The 14,309-nt window shown below is 39.2% G+C and overlaps 1 protein-coding gene across 1 annotated transcript in view; it reads right to left on the bottom strand.

Moving 5' to 3' along the window:
• Window positions 1-3,130: 3,130 nt before the first annotated feature.
• The window catches only part of LOC129830226 (N-terminal EF-hand calcium-binding protein 1-like), a 34,636-nt gene continuing 23,457 nt past the window's right edge, over window positions 3,131-14,309 (bottom strand). Inside the window, exons 6-13 of the mRNA XM_055892620.1 lie at window positions 13,755-13,891; window positions 12,677-12,798; window positions 12,210-12,292; window positions 6,739-6,792; window positions 6,208-6,320; window positions 5,779-5,856; window positions 5,230-5,321; window positions 3,131-4,993 (exon numbers count right to left, since the gene is read on the bottom strand). Of these exons, the coding sequence (XP_055748595.1) occupies window positions 4,965-4,993; window positions 5,230-5,321; window positions 5,779-5,856; window positions 6,208-6,320; window positions 6,739-6,792; window positions 12,210-12,292; window positions 12,677-12,798; window positions 13,755-13,891 (708 nt within the window). The 3' untranslated portion in view covers window positions 3,131-4,964. The remainder of the gene's footprint in view (window positions 4,994-5,229; window positions 5,322-5,778; window positions 5,857-6,207; window positions 6,321-6,738; window positions 6,793-12,209; window positions 12,293-12,676; window positions 12,799-13,754; window positions 13,892-14,309) is intronic.

Below are 14,309 nucleotides of genomic sequence, written 5' to 3'. Positions count from 1 at the left end.
AAGAGGGAGGCTTGCAAGCCGAAGAACACCATCCCAACTGTGAAGCACAGGGGTGGCAGCATCATGTTGTGCGGGTGCTTTGCTGCAGGAGGGACTGGTGCACTTCACAAAATAGATGGCATCATGAAGAAGGAAGAGTATGTGGATATATTGAAGCAACATCTCAAGACATCAGTCAGGAAGTTAAAGCTTGGTCACAAATTGGTCTTCCGAATGGACAATGACCCTAAGCATACTTCCAAAGTTGTGGCAAAATGGCTTAAGGACAACAAAGTCAAGGTATTGGAGTGGTCATCACAAAGCCCTGACCTCAATCCAATAGAACATGCGTGGGCAGAACTGAAAAAGCGTGTGCAAGCAAGGAGGCCTACAAACCTGACTCAGTTACACCAGGTTCGTCAGGAGGAATGGGCCAAAATTTCCCCAACTTATTGTGGGAAGCTTGTGGAAGGCTACCCGAAACGTTTGACCCAAGTTAAACAATTTAAAGGCAGTGCTACCAAATACTAATTGAGTGTATGTAAACTTCTGACCCACTGGGAATGTGATGAAAGAAATAAAAGGTGAAATACATATTATTATTATTCTGACATTTCACATTCTTAAAATAAAGTGGTGATCCTAGCTGACCTAAAACAGGGAATTTTTACTGGGATTAAATGTCAGGAATTGTGAAAAACTGAGTTGAAATGTAGTTGGCTAAGGTGTATGTAAACTTCCGACTACAACTGTATATAGGGAGTACCAGGACCAGATCAATGTACAGGGGTACAAGGTAGATATATACATGGAGGCAGGGTCAAGTGACTATGCCACAGGATAGATAATAATACAAATAATAAAATACAGAACAGAATCGCAGCAGCATATGAGTGTAAACGTGTGTGTGTATGGTGTACGTGTGTGTATGAGTGTTTGTGTGTTTAATCCGTCAGTTTAAGCTAGCAATATCAGTTATTTTTCATTGGATGCGTCTCAATCCACCACATCCGCCTATGTAACACTTCCTCATCTGCGGTGAAAAGTTGACAGATTATGAAATATTATGACCCCTCTTTGGAAAGATGAGACTCTCACGAACATGATGGTGTTCTCTGTTTTCTCTACGACCCCCACAATTGTTTTTCGACTCGTGAGGTGAGACTTGTGAACACGTACATGTCAGTTGTTTTGCTCTAGGACGCCCACAGGCCTCACACGACTTGTTTGAAGGTCCCCCGGTACCGGTCTAAGAAATTCACGGAAGTACAATACAGTACATATGGAGACTGTTTAGTGAAATTAAATAAGGGGTTAAATACACACAAAAAATAACAAATGTTTCCAGATCTATTTTATGTCTATTAGATATAGGATAGACACTTCAGAACATATTTTTGGGGGGTGACCATCTGTTGTTCCATGTTGTGAATCTGTTATTCAATGCGTTTGTATGGGCTAATAGCAGTAAGGCAAAAATGTTTATCAAATTATTATTATCATTATTTTAAATTATAGATCAAGGGGTCTTAAATATCCACCCATTTTTTTCAAAATGACATACCCAAATCTAAAATTCAAATTCAAATGGCAAAATTCTCCTTGGTATGACCTCCAAATAAGGGGTTAAGTACTTTCCCTGACAAATCCTTCCACCATAGTTTTCCAGATTTCAGCTGATTTGTGGCTCATCCAGTAGGAAACCAGGAGGACCCCCCCCCCCCCCCCCCCCCCCCTCTCTGTTTATGTTGATGCATCTCATCTTCCCAGATCTCTCTCTCTCTCTCTCTCTCTCTCTCTCTCTCTCACACACGCAATAATCACCTTATTATAGTTATGGGCATACTGTGAATAGCCTGTGAAGCTACCAGTGTGTGTTCCTTACATTGGCTGATATAGAAAGCTTGTCACATAAGATAGTGGAGGGATGGGATTAGGGACAGAGGAAGGATTTACTGTATCTCAGTGGACGACTGCTGCTGCTGCTGTGTCAGACTGTTGTTCTGCCTCTGCCCGCCTCTGCTGTCTTGAATTTCCACTGGTTCTGTCATAGTGGAATGATTGATTTTATCTTTGATACAAAACATAAGAGAACCCATCAATCCTACAAGTATTGGATAACTTGAGTCTTTTCTAATGCTTTGAACATACAGATAAACATATTGTAAATTATTATTGTCTGTGGTGGCAAAATTGCTGTTATATTGTTTATTCAGTGTATCTAGCCATTTAACTAAAGTCATATAATGTTTTAATGAGACTTGCTCCCTCTGCCAGAAAACTTCCCCTTTGTCTACGTGACTGACTCATGGTTCTGGACTTACAGCCAAATGCTGAACTAAGATGTGAGAGACGAGCAAGACAAATGGTTTCATTTGTCACTAACTGGTCTTTTGACCAACCAGATCTGATTTTTTGCCAATAATTGGTCAAAATATCAGAATTGGGCTCCCTAACAGGCTTAAACATCAGTAGATGTCCAGAAGCATGGAACCAAGTCCACTAACTGCTCCATATTCAACTCGGAGCTCTTAAAATCAAAGTCTGCAGCTGCTTCTACTATAAACCTATTATTAGGTTTATAGTATATACATTTTTATTTTTTATTTTCAAAAAGCTATTCTAAATACGATTCTGAGACAGCTGGAGGTAAAGCACAATTTTTTAAACCTCTCGGATTAGTTACTGAGGAAGTGATCTGTTGTTGTGGAATAATGGTATGTACAGGGTTTAATGCATCTCTTGTTGACATACTTCAGTCCTCCAGACAGGGATATAGGGCTCAATTCAATCAGTACTGCGGAAGTTCAGTGTTATAGCGCAATTTAAATGTAAAGATCATTTTGAATTGAGTCCATGTATGCAGCGTTTACTGCATATGAAAGCATCTCCGCGAACACGGGAGCATTACCATTACATTTCAATCACACTATAGCACTAAACATCCACAATATAGATTGAATCGAGCCCATAATGTTAACCATCACTGTATGCTAAACAACTCAATGAGGTGAAATACTGTTTTGATATGTCATAATATGACACATTATTACAAATTCTAGTTAGAGTTGTCTGTGAATTGCACCATATACCTATAGCACTGTACATACACTTTTCTGTATTAGTGTGAATCAATAATGATGTGAAATGGTCAAGTCATTAGCTTTAATTCATGCCAACAAAAAAAACATAGCATCCACATAATTACTGTAACATTGATTTCGAATGTTGGATGACTGAAGAACAACTACAGTACAGAAAAGCTAGGACATATTCATTCATCCTCAACTGGACATGACTAATTCATCCCCAGTTGACATGATCAACACTCAAATCACAAAATATCTACTAATAATCATTAACAATATTTGAATTACCTTCAGTTTCATTAAGATTCTCAGACTTGTATTCTATCCATAAGTGATTACCCTCATACTAAGAGGGATAAACTATTCAAAAAATACAATGTGGGTTTGTTTTGTTCTGCACACATAATGTTGGTTGCATATTTTTTTTTCACCATAGAAAACAAATACTCCCATAAACAAATACTCCCATAAATAATGCTAGATGATAATGTTGATGGCATTAATTTGTTTAAGCTGAGGGATAGCAGTGCAGGTTCAGCCCTTGGAATTGATATTTCAATCATATTAAAGATTTAATAATAGCATATTAAAGATCCACTCCAATTTTTTGTTACATTTCCTGTTGAAAAACAATATCCCACATATGAACACCGTAATGTAGACACACGTAAGGGTCGAAAAATAGGGTTTGAGCAAAATAGTCTTTTTTCAGATACATGTGCAAACATCAGTAAGTAGGCCATTCAAGGAGTTGGTCTTATGGCGCCTTCTGATGTCATCGGCCTCCCCCTTGCTTACAGGAACAATAGAGGAGCAATAGAGAACAAAAGAAGAAAGGCCCCACCCCTCCACTTGTACCATGTCATGAGGATATCTGGACCACCTATTGAGATGTGCCTTTGTTAAGTAAATCAGGTGAAAAACGAGATTCATCGGAAACTGGAGTGCGACATTAAATATTATTACATTATTAATATTACAAATTTAGTAAAGTGACTGAAAACCTACCATGTTATCCGTCCACATACTTATCCATCCACATCCATAGCATCGGAAAAACATAGCTCCATTCACAACTAAAGTGCATGAGTGACATACAGTAGGTATAAATACGATATGGTTTATCCAATTCAGGGTTGGGTGTGAACCAACCGATCTGTCACAACATTATATCTAAGAAGCACATTGGAAATCACTGTAGGGGTACTTTGTTATTTTACTTTTTTTTATGAGCTAGGGTTCAACATTGCACAATACAACAGGTAGAACAATTGGACACTGGTAAACTCTACCTCTGTAGTTAGTGATCTGCTGTTATTTTAGTTGGAATGTGAGTACTGAATGACCATAGACCTTGATCAATATGTATACGCATTTGAGGTAACTAACAAAGTACATCATGGAATGTTAAAGCAATGTGGTATCAATTAGCTTACTAGTAAACAATGTCTATTTCGAAGCTAGTAACAAAATAGCATTGGGAAATCATTCAAATTCATGCAAATATTTTTGTTCTTGTACATCTATTTCTACATCTAAACTCATACAAGACATGTCAATGTATCGAAAGATGCACAGCAAAAAATACTTATTATAATGATATGGATTTCAATAACACAATAGTTATTGCAATATTTCAAAACGCTTTCTCTCTAACACATTATGTTTTTGGACTGATTTAACTAAACAGGCATAGTTAAGTCGTGCATAAATTCATCTCAAATTATGACAATACAGCAAACACACAGCATATTGTCTAGGAAATAGTCATTAGTATGCTGGGGTAAACAAAGGAAGCAAAGCAGATCAGTAGAAACAGTCAAATTTAAGAATAAAACACTTTCTCCTCTTCTTATTGTTTTGAATATCATGGTTTCATTGGGAACTTTACTTCTGTCAGTTGTTATTCATAATCCACCAAGATGCTGAAAAAACAAATTAACAAAATAAATAGAGTCATCATTTACGTATGAGCATCACATTTATAATCTATAGACAACAATATACTGTATGAACATTAAAAAACGGCATGCATTACCACATCCTCTCCAGTGGGTTTGAGTCTATGTCCCTCAGAGGTCCCAGAGCCATTCCTTATCTCTTCTTTCACCCATCCCTACCTCATCCACTCCCAAAAATCCATCCCCCATATGACACTAACCTGGGAGGAGCATAGTGGCAACCATTTCAGGGTCCTCCAGTACGTCAATGATGCAGCGCTGGAATGTCTTGCTGATGGGGGACTGCAGGTAACTGTAGGAGGAAGGGATGGAGAGAGGGGACAGAGGAGTCAATGGGTGGCCCTGGACTGTCAGTGCTTTGTCAAACCGTCAATAAGGCTTTGTAGAAGGTCTTTAAGTCCAACAGCATTGCAACATCCCATCTTAATCAAGGCATTTTGTAGGAAAACTGAATTTGGAAGAATTCTGAATGGCTATATTTGGGTGCAAATCCATTTTCATTCAGTCAATTAATTTGAAACTGTTGGGACTACACTCTTAGAAAAAAGGGTTTCTTCGGCTGTCCCCATAGGAGAACCCTTTTTGGTTCCAGGTAGAACCCTATGTGGAAAGGATTCTACATTGAACCCACAACCAAAATGGTTCTTCCTAGAACCAAAAAGGTTTCTTCTATGGGGACAGCGAAAATAACTATTTTAGGTTCTAGATAGCACCTTTTTTTCTATGAGTGTACAGAATACTTGATGTACCTCATCCAGGAGAGACGGTCTTGCCAGAACTCGTACATGATGAAGCAGGATCTCTCTGGAAGAGTCTGGACAGACACACTGTGGGACAAGGAAGTCACAAGTATATTGCTAATGAAATTGGCATTTTGATGACAAACATTTGTAGTTCCTGTAGTAGTGCCATAGTTCCTTTTAGTAGGGTCTGTACTCTTTATCACAAAAGTCTGAACTATTGTCACCTATTTGACAGTTTACCAAAACAATAGTTATGAAGGAAAGAAAGTCCCTTTTTAGTATTGAAATACAGCCAAAGTGTGTTCACAAAGTCCAGAGTAGCTACTGTATATGCAGGATTAGGATGATTAGCCAGGAAAAGCGGCTACATTCACAATAGGTAAAATCCTAATTGAAAACAATGGGCAATGTATTCAATGTAGAAGAGAGACCTACTGCAGATTGTTAGTCTGGCAGGCTGTGGCGTCTGTGTAGATCTTCAGAGCCTGCTGGAACTCCTCTGCTTCTTTGTCCTTCACAGACATCTGTCTCTGCACCAGCAGGATGTTCTGTTGAGAAGGAAAGAGGGGAAAATGGTTCAGGCCAGTGGCATCTGGGTTATGTTCATTGTTCACCAGACAGAAGAAAACCTGGTCTGGTCCAATAAGACACTCGTTCTCTGTTGCATGCTCTAATAAGCACGACCCTCTATTACTGTAAGTATTAGAGGGACATGGATTAGAGAAAAGCAGCCAACACTGGGGATCTGGAGGACCACAGTAGTTCATTGGTTTTGTCATTCTAGTATTTTTTTAAGACAAATTAACAATGCTGTAGCAGAGAATTATAGAGTTTGACAGATACAGTACATGTATCACACTATGTTAAGTCATTGAAATCTAGGGTATACCTTTTGATAGACATTGAAACCTTACTCTTCCAAATCTAAAAGGAAGTAGCCATAGTGGCCATCCGAAGTGTCCTCACCGAGTTATATGTTCCGGCTAAAGTGTCCTCTTTGAGTGGTTCCAGATGTGGACTCTGCAAATGGAGGCAGAAATATTTAAGTCAGTCATGAAAAGAAATGCTGCAACAACAGCACGAGCCTGACCAAATCTAGCTCAAGTATGAACTTCTAGTAACAGTACGTCACAGAGCATTGCCTTTGATATGAAATGGATTGATATGTGTAACAGACCCTAAGCAAACTGACAATTTGGAGCATAGCACAGTGTTGCAATGTCGTTTTTCGTCTCAAAATGGGCGGCTCCTTTTAGTCGCTTGCTACGCAGATTTTCTCTGCTCAAATATTGAAACGTAACATATCATTCCTTACGCTACCATGGGTGCAGTGTTGTGTAGACAATGAAGCTGAGCCAAACCTGCCTGCTTCCTTGATCTGATCTATAGGCTATGTGTCAAATAAGCAGTCTCTTTTGCCTTGATAACCAAATATAATCTCAGACTGTTTAAACAATAAACCAATCAACATTGTAGCCTTATTATAATCATCCCAAAATGTATTTTGTTTCAAAGTAATAACTATGTGATTTTAGGCTATTTTGAAAAGGTAAAAACAGCTGCTAGCCATGAGCAAAAATTATGACATTCTATTTTTAACTGATATGGGAGCGAATACATTGAAGCAGCATGTCAAACTGGGATAATTATGGTATGTTACACCGGTAAGTATAAGAATATTTGCCAGGGCATATTATTTAATTATAAATCTGATTATTTCACATGGGGAAGACGTGGGAAGCTAAAAGGCTAGCTTGCTTGATGTTTTTAGCCAGCTAGCTAGAGCCTCTACAGGATTGGTGGGTCCCCCGCGGGATGGTTGCGCTAACGTAGGCTAATGTGATTAGCATGAGGTTGTAAGTAACAAGAACATTTCCCAGGACATAGACATATCTGATATGGGCAGAAAGCTTAAATTCTTGTTAAACTGCACTGTCCAATTTCCAGTAGCTATTACAGTGAAATAATACCATGCTATTGTTTGAGGAGAGTGCACAGTTATGAACTTGAAAATGTATTAATAAACCAATTAGGCACATTTGGGCAGTCTTGAAACAAAATTCTGAACAGAAATACAATGTTTCATTGGATCAGTCTAAAACTTTGCACATACACTGCTGCCATCTAGTGGCCAAAATCTAAATCGTGCCTGGGCTGGAATAATACATTATGTGTAACGATAGTCTTCGTCCTCCTCATTTGAGGAGTAGGAAATGTCGGACCAATACGCAGCGTGGTGAGTATTCATATTTATTCGAATACTTTTCAACAAGAACGAAAACAATAAACTGACAAAAATAACTGAAGACGCTACAGTCCCGAAATAGTGAACACAGAACATAGGAACACACAAACAGGAACAATCACCTACAAACCACAATACAAAAACAGGATACCTAAATATGGTTCCCAATCAGAGACAATGACTAACACCTGCCTCTGATTGAGAACCATATCAGGCCAAACGACAAACCCAACATAGAAACACAAAACAAACACAAAACAACCCACCCAACTCACGCCCTGACCATACTAAAACAAAGAAAATACAAAAGAACTATGGTCAGAACGTGACATTTTGGCCTTTCTCTTGCATTTCAAAGATGATGTGACAAAAAAACGCATGTTTTTTTTATTTGTATTATTTTTGACCAGATTTAATGTGTTATATTCTACATTAATTTAACATTTCCACAAACATCAAAGTGTTCTCTTTCAAAAGGTATCACGACTATGCATATCCATGCTTCAGGTCCTGAGCTACAGGCAGTTAGATTTGGGTATGTCATTTTAAGCGACAATTGAAAAAAAGGGGCAGATCCTTAAGAGGCTTTAGCAAGCTGCTAGTCGAGTAGCCTACAGCCAACTGGCAGGCATAAAACAAGGTAATGTCAAACAAACCTAAAATGTCATACATGCAGCATTTACTCAAATATGCAATTGGTTATTTGAAATTAGGTAACAGTGGTGATGATGTTTTCAACATGATTCTTCGCTTTTACCACAAATAGGAAGACAACAAGAAAATCGCTGCTATATAGCCTTGTGATTGTTGCTATTTGGGGGTCTAGAAATGCATGGACCGCCCAAGCGCACAGGCGCTTACTTGTACGGAGTGAAGCTTGTATCGGCCTTTAGCAGGTTGAATTGAGCTTTGAGAGCTTGGGTAATAAGATGAGAATTTGGCAGTGAGCACTTTAGCTGGTTGTCATTGTCTGTCAAATATTAGTACTTCCCAGCAGGAGGCATAATGTTGTGACTTAAGCTAATTGTCGACTTAGCATAAATGAGTCAGTGGGCACTGATCAGAGACAGTAGTGTTTGAATAGAGACTCACAACACATCATTAAGACTAAATGGAATAATCTATATATAAAAATGTAACCTTGTACTCATACTCCAGCTAACGACCACTGAACCTTGTACTCATACTCCAGCTAACGACCACTGAACCTTGTACTCATACTCCAGCTAACGACCACTGAACCTTGTACTCATACTCCAGCTAACGACCACTGAACCTTGTACTCATACTCCAGCTAACGACCACTGAACCTTGTACTCATACTCCAGCTAACGACCACTGAACCTTGTACTCATACTCCAGCTAACGACCACTGAACCTTGTACTCATACTCCAGCTAACGACCACTGAACCTTGTACTCATACTCCAGCTAACGACCACTGAACCTTGTACTCATACTCCAGCTAACGACCACTGAACCTTGCTAAAAATGTCTTCAGAATACTCAGAAATCTCAGGATATACAATTAACATACAATAATGGCAAGAGGAAAAATTAAAATAATAACTCATGATCTTCAGCAATCCTTTAAAGTGGACCACAAAAATATAAAATATTTAAGATAGTTAATAAGTTACAGACATAAAGATAACTTTATCCCATTACTGAACAATATGAAGATCTAATTAAATGGAACAATCTGCCCATAAATCGTACAGGTAGAATAAACCTCTTCAGAATGGCATGACTTTCAAAGTTGTTATATTTATTCTCGATATTACCAACTACCTCACCGAAGACATTCTTTAAAAAAGTATACTTAGTCATAACAGACTTTATATGTGCAAATAAAAGTCATAGAATAAAAAGGAAGGTTTTACATTTTCCTAAGTCTGAGGGTGGTTTAACCTTCCAGACATGGAATTGTATCAACTCGCCACCCAGAAATTTCACTTGCGACAAACAGTTAAAAAATCCTAAAGTCTATTGTGTGTCAGTCTAAGTAACATAATAAAAAAATCCCCATCAAAATCCATCAGTTTAAGCTAGAGATATATATTTTGCATGGGCTGCATCTCAATGCACCCCTCCGCCTATGTCGGTCTTCCGCATCTGCGGTGGAAGGTAGCCGAGCTACAGTGGTGTTTGTCAGATCATGACAAAAAATGATAACCACTCTATGGAAACATGTATTTTTAATGTTTATTTATTTATCTAGGCAAGTCAGTTAAGAACAAATTCTTATTTACAATGTTGACCTATCCCAGCCAAACACTCCCCTAACCCGGATAACGCTGGGTCAATTGTGCACCGCCCTATGGGACTCCCGATCACGGCCGGTTGTGATACAGCCCTGGATCAAACCCGGGTCTGTAGTGATGCCTCTAGCACTTCGATGCAGTGAGACTCTCACGAACAAGAAGGTGTTCTCCTTTTTGCACAAGTGTCACGGGACTCGTCTGAAGGTAACCCATACAAATGAATGGAAGTATGGAGGTAGTTTTGTGCCATCAAATATAAGGGGTTAAAATGTGTACAAAAAAACAAAATATTTCATGAACTATATCTCTCTGACAGAGGACAGACACGTCAAAACCTTATTCCTTGTGGTAAATTTTTTTTATTGTCTTTTTTGCCATTTATGAATGAATGTGTTATTCAGTGCGTTTCTATTTCACTATATTAGTAAAGGCCAAATTCAATATTTAATCAAATAATTGTAAAAAAAAAAATTATATATATATATACAGTACCAGTCAAAAGTTTGGTCACACCTACTCATTCAAGGTTTTTCTTTAATTTAACTATTTTTTACATTGTAGAATAATAGTGAAGACATCAAAACTATGAAATAACACATATGGAATCATGTAGTAACCAAAAAGTGTTAAATATATTTTATATTTGAGATTCTTCAAAGTAGCCACCCTTTGCCTTGATGACAGCTTGGCACACTCTTGGCATTCTCTCAACCAGTTTATGAGGTACTGTAGTCACCTGGAATGCATTTCAATTAACAGGTGTGCCTTGTTAAAAGTTAATTTGTGACTCACACCCTGGATTCGGTCTGACGTAGCGAAATTAGAATTTCTGTTTTTTACATTGGATAAAAGTAAAGGCTACAAAATGGTATGTTATACACTGCATTTTAGGAACAATGGGAATGTAATTCTGCTTTGAAAGTTGATAAACTTGTAAACTCACTTTTGAGAACATGGCATTTTAGTGTTTCGGTGAGAGAGCTCTTCTTTGTCTACACCCATTCAGCATCGTTCACACCCTATTGAGCTTTAGCCTCACCCATCTCCTTGCGTTCAGAGCGCACACTTGACGCTCTGGCCGATGATTTGTTTGCCTCTAGGATAACAGCCTTATTAAACAGCCTTATTCTACAATGGAGAAAATAGTAAAAATAAAGAAAAACCCTTGAATGATTCAAGGGTTTTTCTTTATTTGTACTATTTTCTACATTCTACAGTCTTGAAGGACTTCCCACATATGCTGAGCACTTGTTGGCTGCTTTTCCTTTACTCTGCAGTCCAACTCATCCCAAACCATCTCAATTGGGTTGAGGTCGGGTGATTGTGGAGGCCAGGTCAACTGATGCAGCACTCCATCACTCTCCTTCTATGTCAAATAGCCCTTACACGGCCTCCTGAATATTGTTCCTCATACCCCAGCTAACGAATAGTGAACTTCCTTCCCCATACTCCAGCTAACGAATAGTGAACTTCCTTCCCCATACTCCAGCTAACGAATAGTGAACTTCCTTCCCCATACTCCAGCTAACGAATAGTGAACTTCCTTCCCCATACTCCAGCTAACGAATAGTGAACTTCCTTCCCCATACTCCAGCTAACGAATAGTGAACTTCCTTCCCCATACTCCAGCTAACGAATAGTGAACTTCCTTCCCCATACTCCAGCTAACGAATAGTGAACTTCCTTCCCCATACTCCAGCTAACGAATAGTGAACTTCCTTCCCCATACTCCAGCTAACGAATAGTGAACTTCCTTCCCCATACTCCAGCTAACGAATAGTGAACTTCCTTCCCCATACTCCAGCTAACGAATAGTGAACTTCCTTCCCCATACTCCAGCTAACGAATAGTGAACTTCCTTCCCCATACTCCGGCTAACAAATAGTGAACTTTGTATCACATACTCCAGCTAACCACTTAACCTCATACCTCATACTCCAGCTTGTCTATAAGCTGCTGCAGGCGGTTGACCTGGGAGCTCCAGTGGTGGTTGTCTGGCTCCACACTGACACCTTAACCAAGGAAACAGAATGTCAGATCACCACTTCACACATGGCTTGTGCCATGAAGTGAAAAATAACTGATCCGAGGTGAATTTCCCCCAAAAATGAAGATAATCTTAACCAATAAGATCATTGTTTGTCCATTGCCTACCAATGCACTTAAGATGCTCTAAGAGCTGAAGGTGATCTTTATGTTTGCGGGGAACTCACCTTTGGTCAATGTGGCAGACAATTAAATCGTACAATTTCATATTTCAAAACGGCACTAAATATATTTTCCTAAATTGCCATAGGCCTATAGGCCATATGCGTAATTGCAATCAAAGACATGTTGCTACCTTTTAATTGAAACAGACCCTTAGAATGAGGCAAAACACAGGTGTCAGTGTGTACCTGTAGTGAGCATGCCAGAGTAAGGGTCTGTGGGGGAGAGACACAGGTTCTTTTGGATGCGACGGCCTGGGCGTTTGGCGATTTTCTGGAGGGAAAGATCCTCTGGCTTCTTTATCATCTTCCTGCAGTGGACACAATCATCATCAACGTCACCCGAAACAACAACAACAACATTGTTATCATCATCAACAGCAGTATCATCCTTATCATTGTTACTAGCTAGGTTACTATCCAATTGGCGACAGATTTTCATGCGAATATTAACAAATCTGCATTAAAAACAATATGCACATTTTCCCACCAGATATGTACTTCCATCAAATTGACATGGGTCGGATAAAAGGCTGTGTGTGATGACGTAGTGCACATAATAAGTTTTGCGGTTAAATTCTCATGTACCAAATAAAAAATACAAGTTAAATGGGTTTCCAATGCATTTTCAACTCTAATGATGGTTTTGTCACAACAAAAGTTGCATTATATAGCGAATGTGCCCACTCTGGTCTTGGCACGTGCCAACAGCTCGCCGATACAGTGCGGGTAGAGCATACATGATGAGAATATTATGGACAAAAGAGCAAGATTATTTTTATTTATCAAACGGCAGCCAAACGTTGATCATCACGTCACCAGAATAAGACCCTCAATTTCTTATTGGAAAGGAGCATCAAGCTCATCACTGTGCAGTTTCAGCACCCTTTGAAGTTCATAATTTATTTAATCTGTAGCCTAAACTGCATACTTTGTGTGGGAGGAAATTTAAATTATGGTTATTATATCAATATTTGCACATAAAAGCATTTCCATTTCCATTTCTCGCATTAAAAAAAATTCTGGAGTTACTAACTCCAAAGCTTGCGCCGTGCTTCTACACCTGCATTGCTTGCTGTTTGGGATTTTAGGCTGGGTTTCTGTACAGCACTTTGAGATATCAGCTGATGTAAGCTGATAAATACATTTGATTTGATTTGACTTTACTAACTGAAATACAGTCGCAGTAGATAGTAGATAGATACAGTAGACAATGATTAAGGGAGAACGCCCAGTATCATAGATAGTCATTGCGGTGCTACTCTACCTGCCAGTGCAGCTCTGCTCATCCACGGCCTCCATAGCGCAGTCTAATGACGACTGCAGGGACTGCAGCTGGGTGTTGGTCTCTCGCAGAAGGAAACGTGTCACAAACTGTCCCAACACCGACGAGCCCTGGTACTCCTGTACAGGGAGGGGGTGAGGGGAGGAGGTAGAGTGGGAAGAAAGCTTCAATGAAACAAATCCTATTCAATGGTAATTTCAATTATTATTATTAATAATAATAAATATATACATTCTTCCTTGCAGATTTTCTCAAGCTCTGTTGGATGGGTAGCGTCACTGCACATCTTTTTTCAGGTCTCTCAAGAAATGTTAATTCGGGTTCAAGAACGGGCTCTGCCTGGACCACTCAAGGACATTCAGAGACTTGTCCCGAAGCCACTTCTGCGGTGCTTAGGGTCGTTGTCCTGTTGGAAGGTGAACCTTCGACCCCAGTCTTAGGTCCTGAGTGCTCTGGAGTAGGTTTTCATCAAGGATCTCTTTGTACTTGGCTCCATTCATCTTTCCCTCAAACCTGACTAGTCTCCCAGTCCCTGCC

This window comes from Salvelinus fontinalis, chromosome 31 (assembly GCF_029448725.1).
Source record: "Salvelinus fontinalis isolate EN_2023a chromosome 31, ASM2944872v1, whole genome shotgun sequence".
NCBI lineage: Eukaryota > Metazoa > Chordata > Actinopteri > Salmoniformes > Salmonidae > Salvelinus > Salvelinus fontinalis.
Note: the sequence above shows the minus strand (reverse complement) of the source record. Positions and strands in the feature narration are given on the sequence as shown.